The sequence below is a fragment of the Orcinus orca genome, chromosome 1, assembly GCF_937001465.1.
Source record: "Orcinus orca chromosome 1, mOrcOrc1.1, whole genome shotgun sequence".
Taxonomy (NCBI): domain Eukaryota; kingdom Metazoa; phylum Chordata; class Mammalia; order Artiodactyla; family Delphinidae; genus Orcinus; species Orcinus orca.
Window position 1 is genome coordinate 45,203,069 of NC_064559.1, and position 13,253 is coordinate 45,216,321.

At 32.3% G+C, this 13,253-nt stretch overlaps 1 protein-coding gene across 4 annotated transcripts in view; it reads right to left on the reverse strand.

The window, feature by feature from the left end:
* Nucleotides 1-13,253, reverse strand: part of ODR4 (odr-4 GPCR localization factor homolog) — a 40,448-nt gene that overhangs the window by 12,486 nt on the left and 14,709 nt on the right. For all 4 annotated transcript variants that reach the window (XR_004486204.2, XM_033438001.2, XM_033437999.2 and 1 more), the window contains 5 exons: nucleotides 12,877-12,972; nucleotides 11,970-12,038; nucleotides 8,099-8,227; nucleotides 7,297-7,387; nucleotides 121-306 (listed from right to left, as the gene is read on the reverse strand). Coding sequence is in view for 3 of the 4 variants with exons in the window: in XM_033438001.2 (XP_033293892.1) it covers nucleotides 121-306; nucleotides 7,297-7,387; nucleotides 8,099-8,227; nucleotides 11,970-12,038; nucleotides 12,877-12,972 (571 nt within the window). In the remaining variant the exon portion in view is untranslated. The remainder of the gene's footprint in view (nucleotides 1-120; nucleotides 307-7,296; nucleotides 7,388-8,098; nucleotides 8,228-11,969; nucleotides 12,039-12,876; nucleotides 12,973-13,253) is intronic.

Below are 13,253 nucleotides of genomic sequence, written 5' to 3' on the forward strand. Positions count from 1 at the left end.
CAAAAGTATCAAAGAGAACTAGCTTTAAGGAAATCTAAAGACATGATACTTAAACTAGATGTCCCATAGGTAACCTCAGCTATAGTCTACTCTGGTTCTTAAATAACCTCATATAATTACCTGTGTTTATTTCCTCTGCAATTTCCAAATCTTCTATTTGAATCATATGATCTAACATCTCTATAAAATGGTCTCTAATTTCTTCAGCTGACTCATCACCAAATTTATAATCACATAACATTACAGTGGATCCCGGAATGGGGACAAAAACTCGGTGAGGGAGGATGTGGAACTCTTTTTCAGAATCTAAAAGGAGAAGAAACAATATCAGTATTTAGACAGGTCTGTCACTGGTATCAGTGACAAATATTGTGTAAGTACATGAAAGCATATGCCAAAAGAAATAAAACCTTAAAAGGTCTTTTCATTTTCTAATTGATCTCGCACAAAATTGCTTACTGAATTCTTTAACTCAATACCTAAGGCCTCTGCAAGGGACATAAATGATACTCCCATGAAATATAAACTCACCACTGCCTTCAATGTGAAGACATTGTTGATTATACATTCTTATATTATCCACTGTCCTATGAAGGAATACCTAGGAGATAATTTTGTCTCAGAAGTTGTTTTTCTTTGTTTTAACCTTACAAGTACTGAATTTTCTAAACAATTTTTCCCTTTTTCATGCAAGCTTATAGAGCCAAATTAGCGGCTCACCTACATCAAGTGTATAGGTTGTGATAGCATTCATTTCTGTACTAATCTCACCACTGACTTCATCTTACATGATGTAGCCCCCTAATCAAGCATGTGTAGGACATTAAGATACACATTTTCTGTACTAATCTCACCATCAACTCCATCTTGCTTTCTTTTTCATTTTCCCTTTGCCTCGTTCTCATTATTAATACCTACTTTACCTTCTTAACTTGTAATGCCTTTTTGTAAATAGCCTTAAATCATTTTTAGAAAAAATAATCTGGACCTAAGTAAACAATGAATATTTCATTCTTCTTTCAACACACACATTTCGCTCAATTTCTAACATAAACACATAATTATTGTTTGGCTCAAAACCATAACTCTGATGAAGTATCAACAAAGATAGAGATTTTGTGTAAAGAATGACTTTTTTCAGCAATGGATATGATTTAAAAAGCTGCCAATGTACAGACCAAGTAGAAAACCAGGGCTCACTTTAACAGTAACCTACCTTTCCTCATCAAGAAGCAAGTGGTAGCTTTATATAACTGCAAACAGATGACAATGAAGAATGCCTTAAGTGTCATAGGAAATGCCATGACTTAAATATGTGTTCCTGCCAGATTCTGCTTAATACATTGTTTTCAAATGAGAACTGGGAGAATTTTACTCTTTGACCAGACTGCCTCCTAGCTGCAAAATTATATTACTGCAATTTGTCTTATAGCATGTAAACTGTCCACACATTGATATTAGGAATATAGTATTTTATTTTGGGCCATAGTTTCTTAAAACAGGTTAAGTTCAAAACTTTCAAAGGTGGCCTAAGTGTAATTGGCATGCAAAATTTTAAAACAATTTCAAACTGCATTAATTCTAGGTTTGCCTGAAAAAGAGACAAATATGCTTGCTTATAAAATCAAATGTTAAAGAATTGGTTGCAATGAACTTGTATTACTCATTAAAAAAAAGCGCTTACAATTTTCAAGTTAAAGTTAAATTAAACATTTATTATCTAAATAAGACCAAGTTTTCTAGCTGGTCTGAGGTTTAAAATGGGAGAGGAAAGCTTTAAAAAAAAACATACATCTTAAAAAGTACTCAAAAAAAGAATCCTTTAGGCGAATTCCCATAGCAGAGTATTTTGTTCAAAATTATTTAAATAAGTTCAAAACAGAGAAAAAAATTTAAAGTTAAGCCAATATGATAAGAATTGAGATTTTGCTGGTTAAGTATAGAATCCTAACTCATACTGGAATATTACAGAAAATTTTGTAGAATAGGCAATATCTGAGCTGACTCTTAAAAGATAAACAGACATTTGCATGAAGGGATGAGAAGCGCGATCCAGAGAGTGGAACCATGACTACAGGCAAAGAGGAATATAAATGTTCTGAGAGGACAGGCAGTATGGATGGATGTGGATGTAGGGATGGAAGAAGGTAAGAGATTTCATAGTTGATGACCTCAGTTTTCACAATGAGTATGTCATCTACTGAGAGTAAGTTGGGCAGGACTGAATGCAGGCTGATAGAGAATAATGAAGAAAGTCTGGAATACTTCTTAAGGGAAAGAAAAGGGGAAGACCAGAATAAGTAAAAGGACTGACTGGAGTTCATATTTTATTTATTATTATTATTTTTTTACTGTCACCTGAAGTATTAAGTTCTTTCATCTGGATAGCCAGAATTAAAAAACTATGTTTACTTTAAAGATTAAGAATGTAATGTTAGTATGCCCTTTGCAGACTTCCTTATGCATGCAAAAAATATTCTAGTTCAGGTTAATTTCATGGCATGCATTCTAGATTTTACCATATTACAAACCTACAAGATTTTACCAGTATATAAGAAGCATAAGCAAAACAAATATCGTATATTAACACATACATGTGGAACCTAGAAAAATGGTACAGATGAACCAGTTTGCAGGGCAGAAATTGAGACACAGATGTAGAGAACGAACGTATGGACACCAAGGGGGGAAAATGGTGGGGGAGGGGTGGTGGTGGTGGCATGAATTGGGAGATTGGGATTGACATATACACATTAATATGTACAAAATCGATAACTAATAAGGACCTGTTGTATAAAAAAAAAATAAATAAAATTCAAAAAAAAATAATATTGTGCTAGCTATTCTAGGTCTTGTGCCCCTTCATACAAACTTTAGAATCAGTTAGTTGATATCCATAAAATAACTTGCTGAGATTTCAATAGGAATTTCATTGAATCTATAGATCAAGTAGGAAAGAACTGACATCTTAACTATATTGGGTCTTTCAATCCATGAACAAGAAATATCTATCCATTCATTTAGATCTTTGATTTCTTACATCAGAGTTTTATAGTTTTCCATACACAGTTTCTATGTATATTTATTATATTTATACATAAGTTTCATTTTCGGGGTCCTATTGTATTGTATATGTTATTTTTTCATTGCAAATTCCAATTGTTCATTTACATATATAGGAAAACACTGACCTTTGTATATTACCTTGTACGCTGTGATCTTGCTAGGTCACTTATTAAAGAGTTTTTTGTATATTTCTTGTGACTTTTCTAGATAGACAATCACGTTATCTGAAAAGTTTTATTTTTTCCTTCCTTATCTGTATATATTTTGTTTCCTTATTGCACTACCCAGGACTTCCAATAAAATGATGAACAGGGAATTAAAAAAAAAATGTCCTGCTGGGATTTTGATCTGCATTATGTTGAATCTATAGATCAATTTGGAAAAAGTTGACATCTTAATAACATTGAGTCTTCCAATCCATGAGCATGGCATCTTTCTCTAATTATTAGGTCTTTTCTAATTTGTCTTGACAGTGTTTTATAGTTTTCAGTACATAGATCTTATATATATTTTGTTAGATTTATCTCTAAGTATTTTATGGTTATTTGAATGCTATTATAAATGGTATTTAATTTTTAAAAATTTTCCAGTTTTTTCTTACTATAGAGAAATATAATTGAGTTATGTATATTGACCTTGTATTCTGGGACCTTGGTAAATTCACTTATTAGTTCTAGTAGTTTTATTTTTAAAGATTCTTTTGGATTTTGTGTGTACACAATCATGTCACCTGAGAATAAAGACAGTCATTTCTTCCTTTAAAAAAAAAAAAAAGAAAAGAAAAAAGAAAGATAAGCTAAGTAAAATGAGGACTAAATTTAAGATCTAACAATTGGGTGTATATATACTCAACTTCAAAATTTACATGTTCATATTATTATACTTGCAATATATTTTTTAATCTTGCTATCTTAAGATCTACTAACATGTTGCTGGAATAATTATCCTCTTACTACAGTTCAAAAAATGTATACTTACACTTGGTTCATTTTTGAAATATAAGGCTACATTCCACAAAACCTAAAGTTAAGAAAGTTTAAATACAACCATTGTTAAGTAATTCTCTTCCTTCAGTACCTCCAACTTAATAGTAACTACTACTTGATGAGGGCTTGGCCTACCAACCTGTATTAGGGACTTTAAAAACATCATCTTCTTTCATCTCACAGGCTCGAAAAATAGCTACTATAATCCCTGTTTTTCACATAAGACAGTGGATGCTTAGACAGGCTAAATTATTCACCTGAAGTCACTCCAGTAGTGTTAGAGTAGACACAGAACCCAAGAACTTCAGTCTTTGCTCTTTCCACCAAACTACACTGCCTATTCTCTCTTCCCACAAGCTCAAAGGCCACTCAATTATCAGTGAAAATATTTTTTCATTTTGTAAAAATGTAACATTAGATGATAACATTAACTTCTAATATATCAAATTTAACATATAAACAACTGTTATTAGAAGTAATTAATTTTACTGATTGGACGTCAGTAAAAATTTCAAAATACTAATTCACTAAATAGAATACTAGAGCAGTCATTTGATACCCTTTTTATGAAGCATTTGTAATGAAAAGGAATATTTAACTAATGTGTGTGATAAGGTAGATCTTTGGCATTATTGGTGGATATATCCCCATGTCCCAGAAAATCCTAAAATTCACAGTTCAGTTGTAACACATACTGTTACTCAGAAAGTGAAGTAGTGTTTAATACCATGAGAGTTATCACACACAAAGTCAAGCAGCAAAAACAAAGCCACAGAGATGACACTGCTAGACTAACTGGGTGGCTAAGTGACCAGGTTTTACATACTCCACAAAACAAAACTCTCAATCCAATTGCTACAATTTGATTGCAATCTCAATCAAATTCATGTCTCAGCAAAACTATACATTATTAGTGGATGGGTTATTCCACTAATAATAACTTCAGGGTTATTTGTGAAGTACATGAAGGACAGATGTTAAACCTGGAAATTCCAGGTATCTATCATACTAGGAATAGACAAAAGATTATAATCAGTCCACCAAACCTGATATATGGGCTATTATAACTAAAAGAAGTTAGTTAGCACAGGAGCTATGCTTTTCTCCTATAAAAATAAACATATTCCCTTAACAAGCTAATAACGTATGTTTCAATTATGTACATATTCAACCGTGAATTGCAAATCCACCTGAATAGTAGAAAGGCAGATAAATGTGTAGCTTCAAAAAGCATACTCAATATTATATTTTCTTTTTGAGTAAAACTAAATTTTTCTAATACAAATTACTGAAAAGGTATAAACTGTTCATGTTTCTCAAAAGATGGAATAGTTATAAAAGGTTAAGACACCATGACCCAGCCTTTTTAAAATCTAGTAAAGTCTGTTAGAGAATAGATGAGAAGTATATAAACTAGTACACACACACAAAAAATAAATTGGAAAGAAAAAGAAAGATCAATTGCATATACACCTATTAAAGACTCTATTATACATAATGGTCAACACTAATAAATTAATGGCTTTAAAATGGTAACACACACAGTCTCTTCCATAAGTGGTGGTGGGAAAACTGGACAGCTACATGTAAAAGAATGAAATTAGAACACTCCCTAACACCATACACAAAAATAAACTCAAAATGGATTCAAGACCTAAATGTAAGACTGGACACTATAAAACTCTTTGAGGAAAACATAGGAAGAACACTCTTTGACATAAATCACAGCAAGATCTTTTTTGATCCACCTCCTAGAGTAATGGAAATAAAAACAAAAATAAACAAATGAGACCTAATGAACCTTAAAAGCTTTTGCACAGCAAAGGAAACCAATAAACAAGATGAAAAGACAACCCTCAGAATGGGATAAAATATTCACAAATGAATCAACGGACAAAGGATTAATCTCCAAAATATATAAACAGTTCATGCAGCTCAATATTAAAGAAACAAACAACCCAATCCAAAAATGGGCAGAAGACCTAAATAGACATTTCTCCAAAGAAGACATACAGATGGCCAAGAAGCACATGAAAAGCTGCTCAACATCACTAATTATTAGAGAAATGCAAATCAAAACTACAATGAGGTATCACCTCACACTGCTCAGAATGGGCTTCATCAGAAAATCTACAAACAACAAATGCTGGAGAGGGTGTGGAGAAAAGGGAACCCTCTTGCACTGCTGGTGGGAATGTAAATTGATACAGCCACTATGGAGAACAGTATGGAGGTTCCTTAAAAAACTAAAAATAGAATTACCGTATGATCCAGCAATCCCACTACTGGGCATACACCCAGAGAAAACCATAATTCAAAAAGACACATGCACCCCAATATTCACTGCAGCACTATTTACAATAGCCAGGTCACGGAAGCAACCTAAATGCCCATCGACAGACAAATGGATAAAGAAGTTGTGGTACATATATACAATGGAATATTACGCAGCCATAAAAAGGAACGAAATTGAGTCATTTGTTGAGATGTGGATGGATCTAGTGTCTGTCATACAGAGTGAAGTAAGTAAGAAAGAGAAAAACAAATATCGTATATTAACGCATGTATGTGGAACCTAGAAAAATGGTAGAGATGAACCGGTTTGCAGGGCAGAAGTTGAGACACAGACATAGAGAACAAACGTATGGACACCAAGGGGGGAAAACCGCGGTGGGGGTGGGGATGGTGGTGTGCTGAATTGGGTGATTGGGATTGACATGTATACACTGATGTGTATAAAATTGATGACTAATAAGAACCTGTAGTATAAAAAAACAAACAAACAAAAAAACAACTACTACTAAACTTTCTTTGGGTTATTTGTATGGAAATATGTTAATATAAATGTTTCAGACATTACATGCAATTTCTAAAAATCTTATATGTTCTGGTATAATGTTATAAGTCATAATTCTAGTTATTTCTTTAAAATGTATATCTCAGAAATAACTAAAAAAAAAATGGTAACACAGCTTATCTATTCTGGCAAAAATTCACACAGAATTTTTCTTTTTAAATCTTCCCTGAAATTATTAAATGTTGACAGATTTACTATTACAAGGTGTTCAACAACTTTTTTTTAGGTGGCAACTGAAAATTTTCATTCAATAAGAAAAGTAAATGATTACATATTGTTTTAAAAAAGATATATGCAGTTAAAAAGATAATATTATCTATTATATCGTAACATCTTAATATATCAATTGAACACATGCAAAAAAAGTACTTAATATTATACTCATAACTTTTTTTTCTGGAATTTCATTCAAAAGCAGATCCTCAAATAGTATTTCACAACGATCAGCAACTGTATTCAATATATCTCTTTTCATGGCCTATGGAAAACCAAAACAAACCACAATAAGAAATAAAATCCATTTCTTTAAATCTGCATTATTTTATTACCAAAACCTGCCACATAAATGACTTCCCTGTATAATCATGTCCACTAAAATAACTAGTACGTCATTCCATTTGTCCATTTATGTAACAGGCTTATCTATACATTAATAGTTTAACAGCAAATTTACCCAGACTTCATCTAAACAGTAAATTTAAACCAAATAAATGAACAAACTTTTGCATCTGAACAAATAATGCTAGTGGTCCAAATTAGAAAATGCATAACTATGACAAAAGTGCCAGTCATCATTTTTTAAATTTCTAAATTATATTGATTACAGAAAAATACCCAATAATTCTTTGTAGGTGTACTTTTCCTGTTATTTAAAAAGTTCAATTTCCCTCAGAAGAAATGATTTCAAATATACTAATATGTTACAACTGTGGAACACTTAATACACTTGTATAATCATCACTTCAAAAAGGTATAAAAATAGACATTCTACATATGAAAATCTTGGGACCAATTACCTGGTACATTTGGACTGCCCAACAGACTGGACTTTTATCAGTTAAAATCAAATGAATAATTATGAAATTTGAGATTGAAAAAAGGTAAAATTTTAAGATTTTTGAATAATTATGTTAACATGCTTCTGTTTTTCATATACCAGTTATTACTTTTTTTTTTTTTTTTTTTTTACCTGTACAGCATCTTTAACCTTGGGTTTATTGCTATGAATATAAGCTCTGCATTTCACAGCACCCTTAAGGTTTACAGAGCCACTGCAGATCTGGACTGTGGCTGTGGATCTGTGGTCTGAATTCAGAAGCTGAAAGACAAAATCTGTTTAGATTCTAATAGCCAATGACTATTAATTATGTGAAACATTTAAACATTATATATGTGAGTCATTTCATGAAGCAAGAAGGAATTTTTAACTGAACCACGTGTCTGAAAATATTCCCCATAAATTTTTAAAAGGGCTTCATATTTCTCCTTATAAGTTACATGTTATTTTCTGAGTATTTTGAACATACTCTGAAATTAAATACACTACATCTAATTTTTTTCTTACTAATATAACCATCTAAAGTACCAATATTCATTAAACATACATTATTTGCAGATTACTCAGATAAGTACTATTAAGATGAAAAGATGTAAAAAGAAGATATGATCTAGTAAGAACTATTAAGATGAAAAGATGTAAAAAGAAGATATGATCTAGTAAGAGAAGGTACACTATGCAAGACTTGCACAAAAATAACTGGAATACAAAGCAGGATGTGATAAATATGATAAAATTACAAGCAACATATAGACACTCATTTATTTATACATTTTTAACTCATAACTTTTATAGACTGAAAGTAATGTTATAGGCTTCACAGCAAAAAAAAAGCAAGTCAACTATGCCCGTCACCAGAAAATGATACCAGTGATTGTCATTTTCACTTCACAGACCCATTCTTATTTAATCTAAGTAGGGTTAGTTTATGCTTGGTTTTGAGCTTTTGTACAGACATTTTTAACCTTATCATTTCAATAACTGCCAAAACAAGGAGAGGATCGAAACTTTGAAAGTACTACTAGAGGCCCATAAAATCATACTGGTACCGAAAATTATGATTAAAAAAAAATGGACATGGTAAAAATATATGTTCTAAGTGTACCTGAAATAAATATCAACAATAGGGTCAATTCTGAAGAACAGAAACAAATCATACAACTTGTGACCAGTGCTAACTAACCATGTGCCTAGGCACTAAGAAACAGTCAGGAAGTGATGAGGACAAATGGTGAATCAAAAGACTTGAATATGCAGCCACTGAAAGAGCATGAATAGTCAACGTCTAATGTAATTCAGGCAAAGGCTAAATTTTTTTTAAGAATTTAAAATTAAACACAGTCAAGGTCTTGGTAAAAAATTTGTCACAGACCAAATAAATAGTCCAGAAGATTCCAGGTCCATGCAAAAATGTCAATCATCAAACCAAGCAAAAGGGTGATGATGCTGATACTCTATTTGGAATAAGCCTCTTATGATACTTGTAGAGATCACTGATATATCAATAAGTGGAGTGGAGGAGGAGTAATGGGCTTCCCTCATCCACTAAACAGAACTTTACTATAGAAAAATAATGCTCTTTTTTACATACTTAATATCTAACTTACAATACATATTATATAACACATTTATAGCATATATATTATATATGCATAAATTAGAACATTATTTTCCAAATGGACTAGACTATATATATAAAAGACTACACACACACACACACACACACACACACATACACACACACACACCAAGGAGAAGACTTTTTAAAGAATAAAAGGACTGCTTCACTCCTTTTCGGTGGAAATGTATCTGGGCTCTATACAGGTCAACTCGCCTTGGTTTCTTTGGACTTAGGAACAAACTAGCTACTTTGGGAATCTAACCTATTCATAAGTGGAGGAACTTCTGTGATGCTGACATGATATTTTGGAAAAGGAAAGATCCCTCTGGTTATGGAGACCAAATGAAACCTTACCAAAATGGTAACATTTGGGCTAGATCTTCATGTACAGAATAGGAGTTTGACAGTCTGGATGAGAAGGGAAAAAAATGGCACTGGTAAGACAGACGGCTTGGGAAACACACAGAACTTTGAAGGCATAGAAAGCATACCTCTAGAACAGTAAGTTAGAAAATAACAAAAAGGCATGTTGAGGCCCTGAAAAGCCTTAAATTAGACTTTTCTAACTAGTCAATATAGAGCAATTAAGGAATTTTAATCAAGCAAAGTAACACAATCGGTGTCTAACCCTTACACACAATAAATACTAACTGAAAAAAAAACTAATAAGTAAATGAACAGTGAATGAATGCAAACTGTGATTCAGAAAGGATAATCTGAGGTAATATGCAGGATAGATCAGAAATACGGAAGATATTCCAAGAGATATACAAACAAAGGTATCAAGATTTCGGAGAATGAATCACTTTGGATAAGAATGAATAGATGGAGAGAGACTAGTTAAGAGTTACTTGTGATAAACTAGGTAAAATAATTATGTTGTAAGGCTAATGGCACTGGGACTACAAGGAAAATAAAAGAGGTGCTATGTTGCAAAGAAAAAATCAACAAGACTTGATGAAGGGTGACTGGGAGGAAGGTGGTATCAAATACTTATTGACTACTTATTATATATTGGTCATTTTAAAGTTTCCAGCTGGCTGACCAGTGGAATTATTGACAAAAATATGAGATACCATATACTATTAATTATAATAAATTATCTCATGATATTATCTTCTACTCTTCTCTCTATATTCCCATCCTCTACACATCTTCTAACTGCAATTTTATAACTAAAATAATTTTAACTGAATTGTTTAATAAACTGAGAGGTCACATAAGCATAACTAGTAAAAAGCATATAGGTAGAGGAATAGCCTTAAAATAAAGAACACTTCTAAAATCAAAAAGGAGGAGGAAAACTGAAGACTAAAAGTACTTTTAAGATACTGAGAAGAGAAATTGAGAAATGTTTAGTGGCATAAGTCCAACAACAATTTAGTAATGTTGTATTGCTGAACACAGAAAAGGAAAAGAAGAAATTAAAGCATCCTCATATGACAAACTGCTTTTGAGTCTATTTTATTCAGTTAAAAATATATATAAGTCCTGGTAGTATTTCCCTGTTTCAACATTTTCAGTGTAATTTTTTTTTTTTTTTTTTTGCGGTACGCGGGCCTCTCACTGTTGTGGCCTCTCCCTTTGCGGAGCACAGGCTCCGGACGTGCAGGCTCAGCGGCCATGGCTCACGGGCCCAGCTGCTCTGCGGCATGTGGGACCTTCCCGGACTGGGGCACAAACCCGTGTCCCCTGCATCGGCAGGCGGACTCTCAACCACTGCGCCACCAGGGAAGCCCCTTCAGTATAATATTGAAATGAAAAGTTTTCTAAAAACATGGATGTACTTTATACCCCATCTGGCCTCTAGGATAATGTCCAGCAAGATTAAAATCAAAAGTATGCATACTTTTAGGAATAATTATGTAACTTTAAATTCCAGAAAAGAGATGTGTAATTTAAAACAACCATATAAAAACATAAACCTTGCCAATACTGTGTGGCTTCTGTCAAATCAGAGGTATAAATCTGCTTCAAATTAGGTATATAACAACTCTTGGCACATCTGTGCACACGTTTTATTTTTAAGTTAAGAATTGCAACTTTGCTCATAAAACTTACAACACCAAATATCATACACATGTATATATGTATATGTGTGTACATATATATGGGTATGTATACATATATACATTTTTTCCTAATTGCTATCTACTTGATGTTAAAATTTTAATAGGATTGAGGCAATAGACCCAAATAGGTTTTATTAAAATGTTTCTTGGGAATAACTTTCTTAGAACTGAACATTCTTTATAGTCCTTTACGTCTCTAAAATTCTTTGACTCTCTAACAATCACCATAAAAACAGAAACAATTTCATTAAGCTTATTCTAAGAAATACTGTATTTTAATTTTAGATAAGGAGTATGTTAAAATATTTACCAACTGTGTTAGCACTCTGACATCAAAAGAATGATTAATTGCTTGAGTATTTCCTCTAGAAGATTTTTTCTGAAATAACACAAAAATTTAAAAAATTAGATTGTTGAGGTTGGAGTGGAACATAAAAGACAATTTAGGGACTATCCAACATACACTAAGTAACTCAGAGGGAAAAAAGGTCTTATTATTTGTTTTATTTTAGCTTTTTCTATAGATGTGTAACTTTGTGTCGTCTACATCAATCAACGTGCACTCTTAAAAACCATTAATCTCCTACTTTTATTCCTCTAAAGCAAGGATTGGCAAACTATGGCCTATGGGTCAAATCCAGACTGCCACCAGTCTTCGTAAATAAGGTTTTACTGGAACACAACCAGGATCAGTCATTTACATATTGTCTATGGCTGCTTTCATGCCACAACAGCAGAGCTGAACAGTTGTAAGAGAGAACACATGGCCTGCAAAGCCTATATTTACTATTTGGTTTTTTACATTAAGTTCATTGATCCCTGCTCTAAAGGGAGAGATCACCAAAGTTCCTCTTCAAATCAAAGATATTTTAGAAGCCCATACAGACCCCTCCTATAAAATGGTCAAACTTAGTTTTTAAACTGTTATCAGGGCAGAAGATGACTTTAGTTTTAAGCAAGCAGTTTACATTGTAGAAATTAGATGTTATTTAGATGACACTCTCTCCTTTAGGTTTCAAAATTCCTATGATTTCAGAAATAATCTCCTATCATTTTCTGAGAAAAACATTTGCACTTTAGTTTAAAAGACCTTAGAAATAAAAAGTAGATGAATTGTTTTCATGAAGGCAAGGCCTAAAGAACTAAAGATAAGTCATCTTTTATTTTTCCTTAAGCACAAATAATTTCATAAGTAAGATGATTTTCTCTTAACTCACCTGTCCTTCTAATAGGTCACAATCTTCATCTTTAACTTGTCCATTAATCAAATAAATACTATTTTCTATTTGCTTGGCCCAGTGTATAAGTCCATTCTTAAAAGAAACACAACATGGTTATCATTCAAATATAATGCCATCTCAGTTAAACTCCCTTGAGTCGACTTTTTTCTACCTAGTATACTGAAATATTAAAAATCCCTAAGTATCAGCAATATGGCATTTAAATTCAATATCATAAACAACAAAAAAGTATATCCCCAATTTTTGGCACTTCACCCATATTTAATAATAGTTTTTCTAATCTTTTTCCCAAACTAACATTTATGTCACAGACCTAGGAGACTTAATAACCACAGTCAAATAAAATTCAATAA